The 19321-nt window shown below is 32.8% G+C and overlaps 1 protein-coding gene across 1 annotated transcript in view; it reads left to right on the forward strand.

Moving 5' to 3' along the window:
* The window catches only part of LOC106471557, a 21134-nt gene extending 2417 nt beyond the window's left edge, over positions 1 to 18717 (forward strand). Inside the window, exons 2-3 of the mRNA XM_013932164.2 lie at positions 9358 to 9530; positions 18426 to 18717. Of these exons, the coding sequence (XP_013787618.1) occupies positions 9358 to 9530; positions 18426 to 18479 (227 nt within the window). The 3' untranslated portion in view covers positions 18480 to 18717. The remainder of the gene's footprint in view (positions 1 to 9357; positions 9531 to 18425) is intronic.
* The last annotated feature ends 604 nt before the right edge of the window (positions 18718 to 19321 follow it).

Here is a 19321-nt window from a genome sequence, read left to right on the forward strand (position 1 = left end):
GAACTTGTAGCATTTTGCCACAGTTTAATTCTTTGTACCATTATTATTTTAGAATTATACATTTCCAACTAGGTACCTTACTTCCACTCGCATACATAGCTATTCTCGTTCAGTGCTGCCCTCTGTTTGCAAATTTTTTTCACATGCCACAAGCCTTTCACTCCCACGCACCCCTTGATTAATATGGTTTAACTGATTCTTGCATGCAAATTATCATGCAACAAACCTCCACCAATAGTAGTGCCACCCACCCACATGACACTCTATGGTATTCTACCTAACCATCACTTCTAATTTAGCAGTGCATGTGTTCAGATGTTTAGTTTGTGCTCTCTTCAAGGTTTTTTATTTTTGTGTCTTCATATCAATTTCTATCAACAAGTTTACTATTTATTATACAATAGTGATATTTGTAACTTATTCTGAAGTAGAATTATTTTATATTTCTACCCTGTTATGGAACTTGATATTTCCTTGACTGGGGAATTATTGGCTTTACTTCTTTGGGAGATTGATTGTCCAATGAGCTAACCTTTGTTGGGCCTCAACTCAAGTTTGGGAGCCCACACATTTTGAAGTCTGCTGACTTTGGAAAGATAAGATGTTATACTGTTATGGTTTTTGAATATTTTTACTGTTAATATTATTATCTATACTTATTTGGGTTCAGTAACATAACTTTAGTTAGATTGGTCAGTGCTTGTAGTCAAGTTCAGGATGAAATTAGAATTTAGTTGTATCCTTTGTCATATAATGTTAGATTAGGCTTAACATGGGTTTTTGTTATTTTAGGATTACCTGTAAATCATCTTACTGGTATATCGTGTATTAGGTTTAACTATATTTTTTTTCTTCAAAACATTACATCTCATACATATGTTTTTTTCAATATAAACTTACTTAATATTACAATATAATGTTTATTTCATTTTCATTATTATTTACCTTTTTTACTTCTTTATCTTAACTTTGTGGAACCCTGGAGTTGGGGTCCTCACAAACTTCTTCTCCTGATATTTTACGTATTATTGGTAGGTTAGGGTTTTTAAATTGAAGCTTAATGATATACTTTGTCCTGCACTATTCAATTAGGCTGGACAAATATCTGTTATTTTCAGTTTAACTATAGTTCATCTAATGGGTAAATCGATAGTTAGGTTAAATATCTTGTTTTCTACAACACACAACTTCTTATACATATGTTTATTTCACTAGACAATTACTTGAATTTATATTATGTTGACTATTTCATTTTTGTAATTCTTTATAATTTATACTTCGTACAATTAATTTAGTTTGTGGAAGTCGGGGCCCACCCTACCTTCTCCCAAAATTTCTCGCCTTTCTCCTACAACTGCTGTACCCATTTAGGATGACCTAGATTTTCTTAGTTTCCTCCACCTGATTATAGCATTCCTTCATAGGCCTCTACTGCAATATCTGCTAGGCCTACTTCAGCCTTTTTAGACATGTTTCACAGTACAATTTTTCCCCTCCTTCTCCAGACATTGTTTCATGATGAGCATTTTTGTCTGCCTTTGTGGGTTCTTTGCTTTTGGGATCTTCTGGGGTGGGACACTGTCTTGTACCTTTTGTTTACCATCTACTCCTAATAGGGACTTACAGTTGGCTCTTTTTCTCCACCAGTCCATTTTTTGGGGCTACTCCTGTGCACTTAGCATCATGTGGGGTATCTGTGATGCTATATTCTTTTTTCTTTTTTTTTAGTTGTTGCTCTCTTGTTTCATTCTGAGTCATTGCCATCTTTATTCATGTTGCATGTCTGTCACCTTCCCATCCTTTACATGTCCTACCTATGGGTTTCTCAGTGCTCATTGGAGTTCTGGATTGATCAGTCCTACCTCAATCACTCTTGCTTCTTTCCTGTTTTAATATGTAGTCTCTGTTCACAATCAGGTGGGCAATTTCTGCAGAACTGCAAATGCCCTCTGTACATATTCTTATTTTTGATTTCTTGAGACACTCTTAGGTTTACTCACCATGTGATTCAGTACCAGTTTTGTAGCCTTGCCCTTTGGGCTTGTTTTGGTTCCATATGTCTTTTGTCAGGTGGTCTGAATTTTACCTGACTCCTGCATTTTGGGGGATTATATTCACACCACTACTTGGATGTTTGACTTCAATTAGCTCCTTCTGAATGGGGGTGGTCAGAACATACTCATCTACTTCTCACACAAGCAACTCTGATGGTTGGATTTTCCAGTTGGACAAGTTTTTCCTGTTACCTACCTAACAATCTTGGCTATTTGGGGAGTGTCTTTCTTAACACCCACTTCTGTCTGGACCATCCATTCCCCTCCATGAATGCATTTGATGGAGCTTTCTGTTATCCATGCCATTATGGTTTACTGTCTTACTGCTAGTGAGGTTTAATGCATTTGGGGAATGTGGCTTCTATTGGAAGCACTTCTCCCTTTGGGTCTGGCACATTTGTGATCTTTTCAGGAGATGCTGCATGACCCATGGATTTGTTTCTCATCCCTGATGTTTATCTGAACAATTAGGGGGGGGGGGGTTGATCAGCAGGAGGCTTTAGAACAATGGTCTACAATGTGCTTTAGTTCACTTTCTTTTTCTTGCCCAGATTTGACTAAACATGTTTCATTCTGACTATTTGATGGTGGTGTCTTATATTACTTGCCAAGGGGGCACTTGTTCTTGTTCCCTTTGTGGTAGACAGTGGATTCCTGTTTTTGAACCCACACACTTGACATACGTATCCTGGTTTGTCATGTTCCAGAAGCTTTCAACCTCATTGCAGATTACCTTTTCAGTCCTGACATACTTTCTACCAAGGAGTGGCCTCTCGATCTTCAAATTTTTGGTGGTTCTGCCAACTGTGGGGTAATTGATTCCAAATTATCTCTTTTATTTTTTATCTCTGGGTCATTATCCACTCACCCTGGCTGTTGATCCATTCATACAGGATTAGATCCAGTTTATAACTTTAGTTTTTCTCATTTTGCCAGTCTTCTTCCCAAAGTGATTTTGATCATCCATGTCATACTGGGTCAGGTCTTTCTAATGGATCCTTCCTGGCCAGCACAGATCTGGTTTTCTTGGCTATTTAGGCTTGATATTTTCTTTTTGTTCTGGATCGATTTTTCTAACCTACACTTTGGGGGCTCGTGGAATATTCTTTTTGTCATTTTTTCATTTTTGTTTTATGCCATCTTCCACCTTTATTCTTGGTTGGATCTGATGAACTTCTCTATTCGTACATGCTCTGGGTTGCTTGATTGCTTTCAAGGCTTCTTTTCCTTGACTCCATATCCTGCAGTTTCATTCACTTTCACTAATCCTCTGTGCATGATTTTTTTTGTCTTCCTCCCTTACCCATTGGGTTTGGCTTGTGAATCGATTGGTCCTTTATTTTTACCTTTTACCTGCAATTCAATCTTGTTGTTCTTTGGAGCTACTTTGTCTGTCGAGCATGGGGATTACATTTTACACGTTCACCTCCCATTATCTGCTTTGAGTAGCTGTTTCTTCCTCTTTGGAGTACCGTCTTCCACCTGTCACCATTCTTCTATCTTTGGTGAGACTGTAACTGGATAAGTTTTCTTTCTTTTGTTATACATATTTTTCAGGGTCCTGTTTCATGTTTTGACCAGGATCCCACTCAATGGTGAGTGATGCCTGATCAGGTATACTTCAGTCACTTAGAGTTGTACTAAAACTTGCACTGTAAGGCCATGTTAATTTCACTTTTATAATTTCCATGGTCACAAAATGCACACTGTTCATTACAGTCACATAAACTAGAGATGGGAGTGTTCCACAAGATTGCTTGTAGATTATTCCTCGCAATATCTTTTTTATAAGTATGCCCATTGTGGACTGTACTAACCCATGGACTTCATTGGTAAAGCAGAAGGGAATTTTTGCCCATCCCTGCCATTCCTTAGATTGAATAAATTGGGTTTGGTCTGCTTTTCACCCATTGCACTGTGTCCAGTGTAAATGTTCCTCTGGACTTTCCACCACATTCTCCCCCATTTTTTCCAGTGGAGTAAGAGAGTCCTTACCACTTTCCAGTTCCAAGCTGCTGGGCCGATAGACCATTGGGGTATCCTCCTGAACGAGATATATACAATATAAACAATAAAGACTCCATTCAGTTGAGAGTTGGGCAGTGGTGTTCTGTTGGTGTAGATGACAAGATGTTCATTAAATGGACACTTCCTCTCTGCATGGGTTTGTCCAAGAGGATGTTGTAGCTTTGGAGTGCACCATCATAATGATTGGGATCCCTCATCCTATTCCTGCTTGTAGGTCGATTCTAGGCGATTTTGGATTTAGAGCTGAACAAATCTATATTGTCCATACTCATGTTGTGCCGATTGGGACCCCTCATTGTACTCCTGCATGGATGTTGGTTCCCAGCGGTTGAGTTTTGGATTTAGAGCTGAACCAATAAACATAAGCCCCCACACAGGTGTTCAGGGTGACCCTGGTCCCTCACTCAGTTTGCCTCAAGTAAATGTACAATGTTTCAACAAGGTTTTGTCATCATCAGGTACCCCAAAGTACCTGATGATGACAAAACCTTGTCAAAACATTGTACATTTGCTGTTATGTTAAACTTATATTAAAGTTTTTCTTTATTACCCATTCAAGCCGTCTCCAAGCATATATGTATGTTGTTTCATTCGGCTTACATATGCCCTGTTGACAGATTGGTGGTAAGATTTCTTCCCCAGTCAGCTGAACTTGAGATGAATAAGGTGTGACAGTATAATCCTTTTTCCTACCCTGCATGGATATTGATTCCCAGCGGCTAAGTTTTGGGTGCAGTTGACTTACCATGTATGATCCCTCATGCTCTAGCCACTTTACACCTTAGGGCACATCCCTTATTTTACCCACATTCTGTTCACCAGGGAGATTGAAATTATAAGATATTGTGGTTAGAATCACTGTCCAACTGTTTTCTGTCCCATTGGGATGTGCACCTCACAACTTTTCACCCATATCTGTCACACCTTTTCCACATCTGGGCAAAGAGTATATTTGGTACAGAAGTGGTGCAGTCTCCCACATATAATTATCTTATTAGAGGGTTCCCTCCACCTATTCAGTGTGGGATTCTAGCTATGTATGTGAATGGAAGTAAGGTACAGTATTGCATGGTAATAATCAAATAACAGTCAATTTAATTACATGGTAAACTTTTTATATAAAACAGTTTTTAAGTGTATTTTTTATCTTTAGCTATTTAGATGTTATATTTTTCCTACGCTGAAAATGTATTTCTGACATCCTTTTATGATCCTTGCCCCTTAACTTTATTGTATTTTTTTTTGTTATGTACTTCAACCCAACTACTTTGGGGTTGGCCGTTATTTTTGTAAGCCAGGTTGCTAGCCTAGTTGGCAACCATGTAAGATAAGCATGTTTGGCATCAGGGATTTGAACATTTAAGTTGAGCACCCTAACCACCAGGCCAGGCCCAAAGATGAGTTGTTGTATTAAATAATTTATGCTATGGTGTTTTATATGAATACTTTACATTTTGTAGAGTTCAGTGATTTGTAATTTCCTAATCAGTTGACTGTTGAGCTTATTAATTGATTGCATTCTAGTAAATGATTGTTCTTACAAGAGGTTATATTCCTGTTTTTAACTTGTTTTTGGTGTTTGTAAAATCATTTTCAAACTACCCTTTGTTTAACCTGACAAAAAATCTAAGGTTACAACAATTTAGTATTGAATTATTTTATTAATTCTAATCTGTTGTACATGAACATTTGTCATATACACAACATTATATGAAGCCTTTAACAAGCTGAAAATATGACTAATATTGTTTCATGGGTTTCTCCCTACAAATTTTCACAAGACCTCTTGGAGTGCCCCGTAATGTTTAGAAACTCCACATAAAACTTGGGATTCCTTGTGATTTCCTCAAATGTATAGTTTCAAATATTGATAAATTGATACAGATAATCATGTAATTTGTATTAAATATAATTAACCTTTCACTATAACATTGTTTGCTAAGGAATATTAAATATTTTTGTAGTAATCTTTGTTACTATTTAAATAGATCATTTGAGATTAACTGAACTTTATGCTTTTATTTACTTCCAGTTTAACATGACACTATAGATTAATCATGTTGTGATATAACAAAGAATTTCACAGCTGCTCATAAATCTTCAAAAATTTTACTTATTTCAATTTATCACCTTAATACTCAACTGAGGAGCTTTAAGAATTCACTCATTATTAGAAAAGCAGACTAATCCCACTATAAACCATACGTATATAGTAAGACTCAAAATTATCAGTGACAGATGTTCTCATTTTTCAAAATGGTATCACCATTCTTTACCAGGTGTCATAGGTTGATATTTTGACATTGGTAGCTTCTTTACAGAGTAATTTATATTGTATTCTATATTACAGAAAAAGGGGGATTTGTGTCATCTGATTGGTTTGCCAACATAGACCTAGCCTATTGTACTCACTAATATCTGTATTTGGTGTTTTCTTGTTATAAAAGAATATTCTTGTAACCTACCAATAAATGTAGTAATATTTAATAACATGCAAAAAAAAAAAATCATCAGGAAACAAAGAAAAATCTTTTAAGGAGGTTTTTAAAATTGTCTTCAAGCTGCTTTATTACTTTTATTATAGTTGACAAAACTAGCATGAAACTTTTTAAGTTTTTGACTGATTTTCACACAATACTATTGTATTTTCAGCTAAAGTATTAGTGAAAAACATTTTTCGATCAAACAGAAGGTGTAAAAGCATAACATAAACATCAAGCTAACAGAAAATGTTGATTGGGAGAAATAAACTTTAGAAATAGGAAAAAAGATAAAAAATCTAGAAGTGTGATGTTTACAGTTCACACCAAGTTTTATGAAAGATGAAGTATGTTTGAATTGTTTTTTTTCAATTTTAATTTGTGAAATAAATATTCTTTATTGTTTAAATATAACTTATTAAAAGTTTAATTAAAGAAATTCATGGAACAGAGTTACACTTACATTCCTTATTGAAGTTATAATGTTGAGGTGTGTATCCTAAGTGATTCTTCCTGCCTCAAAGCATTAAGGAAAATCAAGAGATTGGTGAAAGTGGCAGTCTTCTTCTGAATATATTATTATAGAATTTATGAGCAACAACAGTATAATAAGTAATAGGAGCCAAATACAGTTTGGCAATTTTGATTATTTTGCATGTGCTATCATGATTAGTTTTTCTATAATGGTCATAATATGCCAATTTTGTATTTTGATTTAATCTCCTCTGAAAATATATTAAAAAAAAACTAATTGTTGTGCACCTATAGGATGCAAGCATATTCAATTTAGTCCATCCTGACCCAAATCTGTATATATTTTACACACAAACGTACATGAAAAGGTATGCTAACTACCAGAGCTACTGAATTTTTCTTGATGAATGTAAACATTGTGACATCAAATATAAGTCAGAAAAACACTAAACAGAACAGTGACTACTGAGATAACTATTAGGAACGAGTTAAAATAAGTTTTATATACTTATTTCCAAGGATTGAGTTTACACTTTTATATGAACAAAACTACATTAAGACAATTAAGCACTACTACATCCAAGTGAACAGGCATCTGTTGACATAAATACTTGAGATACAAAGTGACCATAAACTTGTCTTATTTGTTAGAGGTAGAGGAGAATAGAGGTGCAGTAAATATCCAGTATCAAGCAAAACTTTGTCTGTGGACACATCTCCTCCTAAATAAGTTGACCTGATGATGAACTTTGATGTGCTAACTTAGTAGTTGAAAAGCAAACAAAATTCATATTAAACTTTTCCAAATATTGAAAATTAAAAATATCTTGTAGAATAACCTGTATATCATTACTGCAGTAGCTATTGTAAATTGTTGAGTTTGAAGAAAACTTGCACCACAATAACAGTTTCACCATTTTGTCATGTTTCCCATAATAACCAAAATATATAGTAATAAAATATCCAGCTTCAATGTGAAGAATATAGATATTGCTGCCATTTAAGTTTTCTGCTCTTTTCTGATTCACAACATTTAACTTCTGGTTATACTAAAGTTAGAATAAGCACTTAAGCCTGAATTAGAGAAATATATCATAATTAAAATATTTTTAGTATATTTCCTACTTCTTGGTGTAGAATATAGTTTTTTGTAGAAACAAAATTTAAGAGTATTATTGAATTTAATGCATTAAACATATCAAATTCAGACAGCATAAACCTTAACCACATCTCTACTGTGAAATGGGCTGTTTTGAACAAGAAGTGACACAACTGCTTTACCATTTATATTAAGTTTCTCAACTTGACTTCTGCCCTTACTCGCTTCCAATCCACTTTCCCTGTCTTACAACAATGTTATTGGAGAATGAATGGTAATGAAAATCCCTGCACATATTTTGCTCATTTTTAGCCAATTTGTACATATTTTCCATGTTTTCAAGAGAAAAATGACCAAGAGTGCAATCTCCTTAAAATAACTTGCAAAATGTTTAATGTAAAATGTCTGAAGTACATTACAAGATCTTCAAAAAGAAAGCCCATTATGGACTGGAATGAGAGTTCACTTTTACATGTAGACTTTAAATGAATATATTTGGCTTTCACCAAGGGAAGAGTTGGGTATGTAATTTGCCTTTCCAAAAATTAGTGAAATTGCACGTCTTCCTAATTATGGGTATAAAATTAATTTTGTACACAATATTTTAGTGCAAAGGGAGCCAAAAAGACCCAAAAGTTATTATTTGTATCAGCAATTAATTGATTAACTTGAACAAACTTGAATTATTTTAAAATAATAATAAATTCATAATGGTGATATTTTCATTACTTAGATACTTGGAATAATTAAAAACTATCATAATTGGAAATGTTAGTTGATTGTTACCATGTCAAACTGACTTGATCATAATTTCAATTAACTGATGATTTTTATGTGGCACTAATCTATGTGATCAATGCTCATGCTTATAGTGTAATCAGTTAATCAAATTAATTGCCTATGTCTAATGTGCACATGTATGTATAAGCCATCAGGACCTTGAGTCTTGAGGAATAACTAATGTAGATATCACATAGACATGTATTCTCATATTGTTAAAAAAAAGATCAAACATAACAAACCAAGTTAATGATTGACAGTTAGCCTCTCCATCCACAAAAACAATCAATCATAGAATTAGACCTGATAAAGTCTTGGCTTGAAAAGTTATCCATAAAAAAAATATAAGTGAAGTATACATTCATAATAAATCATTGTGTCTTTTGTGAAGTTATTTTTTAAACAGTTTATATTATCAACTGAAAAAAAATTTTTTTTATAGGACAATGCAAACGAGGAATGGCAGGACATGCACCAACCCACTATAAGCCTCCATCTATGAATGATCTCCCAGTTCCTTCAGGATCTTGGCAAGAAGTATATAATAAGAAACAAACCAAATACAACATCCAACTTCTGCTGGGAACAGGATTTTTTATTGGATCAGTAGCTTATGTAAGTATATAGAATTTTAAATTCAATCTGTATTTCATCTTGCATATTTATCACAAATACATAGAAGTTAAACAACAAAATAGCAAATTCCATAGCACTAACCAGAATTGTACCTACTGGCATTTTTTAAAAATATATTTTCTTTATTTGAATGAATTATTTTTGAGTGTGTTTTTATCTTATGTTCTAAATCAGATATATACAGTAGTTACGTGCATCAGTCTTCCATCATTGAAAGAAAAATGACTAAATTTTACTACTCAACATGGATTCCTGTTTGTGGTGAGCGTACCTTTCTGGGAAGGTTCTGCAGCTTAATTTCATTGGGATCCAAACTTCTACTAATGTGTTAGCTATATGTGGCACCTGTGAAGGGGCAGAGAGGATTCTAGTAGGATCAGCTGTGTGACAGTATTGGACATTCTTAGTAGGTTTGTGGGAATTGTGTGTGTTTCTGATGTTTGGGTATAGTTTCTATAAAACCCTGGTGTTACTGACAGTACTGCTTTTGACAGTATCATCCCCAGTGTAGAATTCCATGATGAATGGGGGGGTCGTTGGACTCCAGAATTTTTCTTTTTCCTTATGGATACTCAAACAATAAGAAAAAATAACCGGTAAATGATCATGTATATATGATTCTGAAGGCACAAAGTATCTTTGTCTACTACTGTACCTCAATTTCTAATTTGCATTATTATCAGAAACTTATTTTCAAGACGTCTTCCTTGATTCATACAAAAGGGCTTAGAGGAGCTTGCTGACTTTTAAAATCCAGTAAAGGTGTTAAGAGCTGCAATCTGCTAGTTGAAATATAATGACTACAGGACAAACACGAAAGCCATTAGGTATGTACTTTTTGTTGAGATACCCCTTAAACATACATTTGACCCACAAGACTTGACTGTCCATTTAAGATATTTCAAGTGTTTGAGTGAATCTGCATATGGTAAAGTAGAATACAATTGAACCATTTGGTGTTTTCAGTTTCACAGTCACAATTGTAAAGCAGTGTATTTAAATGCAGGATCAAGCCATGTATTCAAAACTCTCTCAGATATTTCATACTGTTAGCAGTTTGGACACACCAAAACATCTGGCCATCTCTCATTGTTTGTTGTGGTTGCAAAGACCATGATAGCTACAACTGTTGGTTAGAGCAACAGCTGCCTTAGTATCAAGCCCTTATACTTTGAAGCAGCCACATGCAATGTTTGGCCCACGAGGTTGTTTTATCTAGGCCACGATGAGTTCTTACGTTTTAGTTACTTTTATAATAATAATAATAAATGAAGAATACACATGAAAAACAAGAAATATTTCAAGTATGTACCTGGGCCTTCTTTTTTTTTTATGACCACTGTCAATGACATATAACCCTACTTTTTTTACACTGATGGTAGTAGTGCACTAAATAATTTTTATTTAATTAAATAATGCATCAAATAACATGAATAATATCATGCTAAAAGCAGACAATGTCCCATAACTATCACAATTTTTCTGGCTTTCTAACCATGGGACAAGAGCTGTTACAAATTCATACAAGCTAGTTGATGTCTCTTCCATGGGAATGAAGCTTGTACTAGAAGAGTAATTGACAATTCCCTTTACAGAAAACAACATAATATAATATGTCATTTGATAGATGAAAACCTTAGTTATAAATGATATAGTATTAAACATAAAAGAGAACTATTAACAAATCCTGAAAGAGAGGATGTGACAGGTGGGTGTGGAAAGAGGGGTTTGATTTTATATTTGTGGCTCTAGATTGCAGTCTAGGAAAATTATGCTTTGTATGAGCGATGTTGACATTATAGTGAGTACTTTACATTAAATTTCATACTTATTGGAGGGGTGGTGAATAAATTAGAGAAGAGGGGATGCCTAGAGAAAAAATGTCACACTTCTCACACTAGGATACAAACAGATAACCATGGACAAATAGATTTTATGAATCGAGCCCATCCCTGAATCAGTTTTTATAAAAGTGTAAGACCATTATTCAGTCTCTTACTTCCTCAGTGGAATACAGGCCACTTGATATAGATCTGTCCATTCCATCCTGGACAAAGTCTGTGAAGATTGATAGGTGTATTACTGATTAAAAAAAATTTATTAAAAATCAAAATAAAATGCTTCCTACCTGGGCTTCATTTAATGTCATCAAGACCTTGATTAATTATTACTATCCTACAGAAGCCATTTCTGAAAATTGTTGATACTGTCAACATTAACTCTTTCAGCACGTGCTCGGTCTCTGAGACTGACATTGTAACCATTTTGTGCGTGTTATAGTTTTCATGCTATAACTTTTAAATTATTAAGTGTATGTTTATGAAATTTGGCAGATTATCAGTAAACTTGCCAAGGCTTTCATATGCAAAATATCATTTTCTTATTAAATCGTAAGGTTTGTTAAGTAATGTTTCTCTCATGCCTTTTTTTTTTGCACATGTTCCCTATCCAACATGCAAAGTAATTTTCATTTTAAGATTAAAAACACTTATTCATCAGAAAATTTTAAATTTCTCATGCAAAATCTTTAAAATGTCCAGATACTATCAAATGTTTCATAAGAAAGAACTTTATATTTTATCTGTTATTTTCACTAACAAGTCTCGGGTTCAATCGATTTGACTAATCTCATAAACACCATAAAAAAATTAGGAAATAAATATGAATTATGCTTTCTTTCTTTTGGAATGACTACAAATTATAACATGAAAACATAAATGTTTAGACTAAACTTAACTCTCATACCATTTTACATTTTTATATATATATATATATTGACCTTTCAGCCATGCCTGGCTAACAATACAGAAGTCACAATGACATGGCGCACGTGCACTCATGTTACCATATCCAATAATATGAAACTGACTTTTACTGTTTACAAAGTGAGCTGTCTTGGCTGTGTTTTAATGGACTAGTATTTTGTAAAATAGTCAGATTTCAATTATTATACATTATATATTATTACTATTTACAAATACGTTCTTACTTGTTTTTCGTAAAACATAGAACTCTAAATAAAGAAGTAAAGCAAACAATTATATCATCTAGTTATGACCTTTCTACTTGGTTGCTTAGCCTTTTAAAATTTTGCATGTGGAAGATGTGAAACAAAATTTTTTTTTTAGGTTTTATATATGCAGTTGAATAATCAAAAAATCATAAATTACTATATCGATGCCATATAATTCCACTATAATTTATCAAGCTTAGTAACTAAGCTGTATTTTGGTCTAAAAAATATGAAATTTTGAGCAGACTAAAGACTCAACCTATCTTCTTGAAGTCTTGTTTCAAAAGAAGAAGATGATGTCAAAATACTTGAAATTGGCTGAGAAAGCCACTAGGGGGACATTCTGAGCTTTTGATTGGTATTCACATGTCGTATACAGAAGTAAGTGTATATAAGGGAGCATTTCCAAAAATGGAAAGAAATGAGCGGATTCACTGTGTTTGATTCAGTATATGAGCGATATCTCAGCAAATAGAAAAGATAGGAGGTTCTTATTTTATATTCTAGCTTGTCAATATTGATAATTTGAGTTCCTAATTTGTACAAAACTATAAACTTTGTATTTTTGACATCACAAACATCTAATTTGAACTAGTTCTGCATTCAACATACCACGTGACACACATAAATCAATGTTTAGGTGTGTTATTTAGTATTTACTTTTGAATTAAGAAATTGAATAATGTACAATACTAAAATTTGAATTATAATCTACAGCTTGATAGTAAACTTATTGACATAAATTCATATGTAGCATATGTTGATCAGCCAGCATACTTCTTCTACGACTATAGCACCAACTACATCTCTGGAAGTTATTACCATTCATATCTCTTTTGGTGGTACCATCACACTGCTTTTTTATATCTGTCACCAGGAGAAACGATCTATTAAGCAGATATTGATCTTACTGAAAAGTTGACATCTCCCTACATCATTATTTTGGTAGATTTAACCTTTTTTGGACCTCGGGGCTGCCAAAAGCATCCAACATATTTTTAACTTCTTATAGTGAAAATACTTAACCAAATTTCATAAAACTTTTAAATATGGTGTTAAATCTTATTTACTACCTGAAAAATTCATATAATTTGAGTATGTGTATCATCGTTTAGGCTATAAAATTATTGAAATTTGTTGCGAAACATTTTTGAAAAAAACAGTAAAACTCTTCCTTTGCATCTTATACTTTATATTTTTTTGTTAAACATCAGAAAGTTTTAGATATTCAATCAGTTTTAACTTATTTGCTGTTCATTAAATTATCTATTTTGATACTTTATTTAGCTAATTGAAACATTCAATTCCTTTCTATAAAATAATACAAGTATGGAAAGCCTGACAAAGAATTATCAGTAACATCAAAATGTCATCACTGTTAACTTTATCAGGTGTCATAGCATGGTATTTTGACAGTAATGTGTTTATTTGAGATCAGTTTATAACTAACTAGTTATACACATAGCTTGTTTTCTGTAAATAAGAAGTTATTGTATTTAGGTATGTTGTTTGAATACAATAAACTTAATATATATTCAATAAAAATATTTTGTTGCACAAACCTAGTCTACCAAACTTAATAAACCTATGTATCTTTAGCTAATGTTTTGTCATAGAAGAATATTCTTGTAGCTTGCCAACAGACTTTGTATAACACAAAAACATTATCAGGTACAAAAATAACATTTTCATTAACTATAACTATAAAAAAGCAACCAAAAACTTGTGTTCTAAATGTTTAAGGATATTTAAAAGAATTTTGTCTTCAAGCTGCTTTATGATTGACTGTACTACAGAACTTTTAACCCTGCGAGTAATTTCCATGTGGCATGTTTGTATTCTTTACCATAGCATGGCCTTGTAGTGCTGAGCTTACAATCTGCAGCTCAAGGGATCAAACCCCCATCCCTATAAATGCTTGCCCTTTTAGATGTGGTGGCATCACAATATGATGGTTATCTCACTTTGATATTAAAGAGTAACCCAAGAGTTGGTGGTAGCTGCCTTACCTCTAGTCTATAACTTCTAAATTAGGAATGGCTAGTACTGATAGCTCTAGAGAAGCTTTGTGAGAAATTCAACAAACAAAAATATCTCTGTGACAGTAACTTGCTCAATGTGATAGCCCATTTTCAATGTTAAAAATTGCTTGCTAAGGACTATGAGCCAGGGCCGTATTAACCGTGGTGTAGTTGTGTCAGGGCCCCAAGCAGTGAGGGGCCCATACTGATGATCCGAACCATCAGTTTAACTCTTTCCTTTTTCAATAGATCTTCATATTTTATCTGTTATTTATTCTATTCTTATTCAATATGGACTACATCAATTTGGTCGACCTCGTAACCACCATAAAAAAGTGCAAAATAAATAAAAATTACCATTTTTTTCTTTCTAGAATTATGTCAAATTGTAGCAGGAAACGACATTTCTTTACTCTAAATAGTTTAAAACTTCTTAACCTTTTACAACTGTTTATAATTAAAGTTTATTGTTTTATTGCCTTTTGGACCATGATTCTTAACATTCCCACCATAAGTGTGAAAATATGTGGTAACATGAAAGAAATGTTACACTAACCAAGTTTCATAAAACTCGTGCTACTCATTAGCTGTTAGTTCTAGCGTTTGGACCTCGTGGAAAAATTTTATTTTATTATTATTATTATTATCATTATATTCATTTATATTACTTAATTTAACCTTATCTAGTCTAAAAGTTTCTAAGTTTTTACATTTTTAGTTACTTTTATAATAATAAATAAAGAATAGATAAGAAAAACAAGAAATATATCACTCACCTGTGTAGTCATTTTTTATTTTTTTTGGCCATCGACTGTCCTTCTATGTTAGCCCTACTACTTTACATCATTGGTAATAGTCTACAAAATAATTTTTTTTAAGTAAATAATGCAGGGAATAACTCAGAATAATTTTCTGTAAACAGCTGAGAAACTAGTCTTTCTGTGAGAAACCTGGTAAATGATGAGACTTCTGAAGGTAGAATTAGTTTATCTGGAACACGGTAGTTTCACGTAGAAAATTTTACACTAGTAGTTGACAAGTAACAAATGTGTTTGGACAATCGGCTTGCTGCATATATAGTGATAGAAATGAAGTTTGGTTTTCTAACTAATTTCAAAAATTTAGATGACACTGAAATTTTTGCTTCAGCTAAAAGATTGGGAGACATTTACTTTCCAGATTAAGACATCTCTTTACCTGATAAAATGGTACAGTTTGCGAATTTTTTTAATAGTGGAACACCATCCGCCCAACAATGCATCAAAGCAATCAGAAAAAACAAACTTGAATCTATATTTCTTAACATAGACATGGCATTAAGAATATACTTATGCCTACCTGCCACAAATTCAGTGCAGAGAGAGCTTTTTCTAAAATGGCTAGAGTAAAAAATTAATTGCATGCTTTGATGTTAAATGAATGCTTAAATGCCCTCTCCTTGCTCAGAAAAGACTGCTTAGGCAAATAGATTATGAAGATGTAATTAGAGATTCTGCTTTCGCCAAAACAAGGAAAAACTATTTTGGGGTAATGTTTTGGCATACTTCCGTAATGTCGTACAGTAACTATATTGTTTTTTATGTACCTAATTCATTCTTACTTGCAATGTTGTACAATTAAATAATTATTATAAAATCGATTAATTTCAACATATCCTTAAAAGTTAGATGCATCATATTCTAATTTACTTTGAATAATTAGCTCGTATTCTGTAATTAACTTAATATGTATTAATTATAATTAACTTCAAATTTGCTTGTACCCTATTCAGGGGGCCTTAAAAAAAATAACTGCAACAAGGCTTGCCATGAGCAGTACATTAAAAATGAATTCAATGAATAAATTCATAGTTGAAGAAGCAGAACTTATATAAGTATGAAATAAATGTTAAGTTAACTGAAAATTTGGAAATTTGAACCAGCAAAAATAAATTTAAAAAAATGTTGAGGTGAGATGTTTACAGTTTAGACATTTAAAAATATGAGATAAATGCTATTTTTCTAATAAACTAAATATGCATTCTAAAATATCAATTTTATGAAATTTGTAGTAAAAATTGTTGAAGTTCAAATTATATTTTTGAAGTAGATTTTTAAAGTTGAGTTGTGAGTTTACACTCAAACTTACCTGAGTGACCCTTTGAGCCAGAAAGGGTAATTAAAATGGACTCAATGCACTCTAGGTTGATAGAAAAAAGTGATAGGAGAGCCTGCTCTCAAATCATAGCTTTTTCTCTTCAATACTGCAGATATAACTATTTCCATGCTCATAATATGAAATTTGGTAAAATTGTGGTAATATGTCCATTTCTTCACCTTTTTTCTTTCCTTCTTTTCCTTGGAAGGTGGACAGTGATCCACAAGGCAGTGATAATTTTCCATAATTCCAAAGGAAATTGCTTGCGTTGATTGTCAAGTAATTCTTGCACCACATTGGAAATGGAAGCTCAACACATTTTTTTTATGGTCTCATCTTCTACGGTGTGGTCACCTAACTGGCAAAAAGCATGACAGGTTTAGAAATGGACCTGGGATATCTTTCACAAACATCCCACTTTTCCAACTATATAGCTTTTCTAAAGGTCTATGGCCAGCAGGTCAGGTTCAAAACCAGAAGGAGTCTTAGATTAAATACACTTCCAGCATTTCTTTCACCACTAGCAGATTGAAGATAAGATTCATAAGAAGAATAGGAAATTCATGTTCCAACCCTTTTCAATCTTGCAATCTAATGATGAAGAAATGACCGACTTGCAGGAAATTTCCAATTTTTTGACAGTCCTTTTCCCACCACTCTAACACCTTCACCTGTTCTCCTGCCTTTTTGTTCATCGAGACATTAGCCTTAATATTCCCACTTTCTTTTTGACCTGATTATTATTTTTTTATCATAACTGACCATTCACTTTTTTGGAACTGAAACTTGCTCTGCATCATTTGTCTGACTGATTATTAGTCAAACCAGATGTTCAATATGAGATGCTGTGCTGTCTCTCTCCTACCTCTCTTGATCTTCTGATTCTTTTTAATCAGATTTGGCAGGAAGAAGAGTTTTCTGATTTATGTTGTTTGGATTTTTCTAAGCCCAGGATTGATCCCGGTATTTCTGCTGCTTTGACATCTTAAAACACCATGCATGTGACATGTGTTCCACCACAATATGAAACCTAGTCTTCTTGTTTCAATTTGCCCTTGTCCAGAGTTACTGATGATTAATGGAATTCCCTGAAACTGGTATAACTTAGTGAAAAGTGATAAATCGAATGATAGATTGGGCTATACATTTCTGTATTACCTAAAATAACAGTCTTGGGTAACTAAGAACTGATAGCTTCTATGAGAAATGTGTAGTTACCAAAATTGCGTTTATGGTAGAAGTATCTTTTAACACAATTGAACAATACTAAATAAAAAAACAGATAAAAAGTAATGTTATTTTTACTATTAAATTGATCATCTTTGTGTTATTTTTAAGAATGTTTATTGGTGATTTCTATTGTTATATTAATTTTATCATGATGTTGAAGAAAATTTACAATTAATATTTTTCTTTTCTACAATAGATAATGTGTAACAATTTTTCTATTATTGATGTTCAGTACTTACACTGTATGCTATGCACTCATTAATGTTAATATTAATTAAACTGATGTAAAATGCAAAGATATTTTTACACTTTCCTACCTAGTAAATATTAATAATTGATACATAATTTATTAAAGGTTACTGACTTAAAAAAGAATGGTTGGTTGTTTTCTTTGTTGCTGACATTGCAAGAATATATTGTCATGTATTTATTGCCCATGTGGTTTTTAAATTTCTTGTACCTTTTCCTTTACAGGCTATGATGAGTGGTGATATTGACTTTAATTTGGCTCCACCAATGAAGAATTAGATACAGAAGTAGAAAGGGAAAATAAAACAAACTCCTTTGCTGTTAGAATTTAAAGTACATTTGGAATATTATAAAAATAAAACCTTAAGTTAATATATTTGGCAGTCAGTATGTACCACTTCGTAAGTTGTACATAGTGTTCCAGTCTGCATATAGTGTAAAACATGTTTGTAGAACAGCATTCTAATTTTCAATAAACATTGGTATGGATGGTGGTAGAATCTGTGCTCACTTTCCATTTGTTTTATTGTTTCTTTGAAAAATGTAGCAGTAATTGTTTTTTTTTAACATTGTTTCGAAGTTGCATTTACAGTTGTAGTACTTTCCTTGTACATTATTAGGAAAGATTTCAGTTTAGTAATTGAAGTGAGTCATGATCTATTGGTTAGCATGACCAAACCATGAATCTCAAAATGTATGATTCATGACCTATTTGTGCAAAAATGTTCTATGCACTTTGAAGCCATGGGTCATTATATGAGTGACAGTAAAATTCCACTAGTTGATCATATAGCAGTAACCCAAAAGTCGGCTACAGGTGCTAGTGACAAGCTGCCATTTTTTTCTAGTTTATCACTAATTTCTCAAAAAAACAAAAAGGAAATAGAAGTATCTGGTGTGTTATATTTATGGGTGCTTACTATAGACAAAATATATTGAACATTGCTCCAGCCAATAAGCAATTCCTCATTACAAATTATCTTTTTTTGTTAGATCATTCATTCAGTGACACTTCCCTTGACTGCACTGTGTATTACATTAATTATGCAACTTACTAGCTAGTTGTCTATAACAAAAACTAAAAAATAGGCTGCATAGTACTTAAAATTATTTCTTTATGC

Source organism: Limulus polyphemus, unplaced genomic scaffold (assembly GCF_000517525.1).
Source record: "Limulus polyphemus unplaced genomic scaffold, Limulus_polyphemus-2.1.2 Scaffold113, whole genome shotgun sequence".
In the NCBI taxonomy this organism is placed as follows: domain Eukaryota; kingdom Metazoa; phylum Arthropoda; class Merostomata; order Xiphosura; family Limulidae; genus Limulus; species Limulus polyphemus.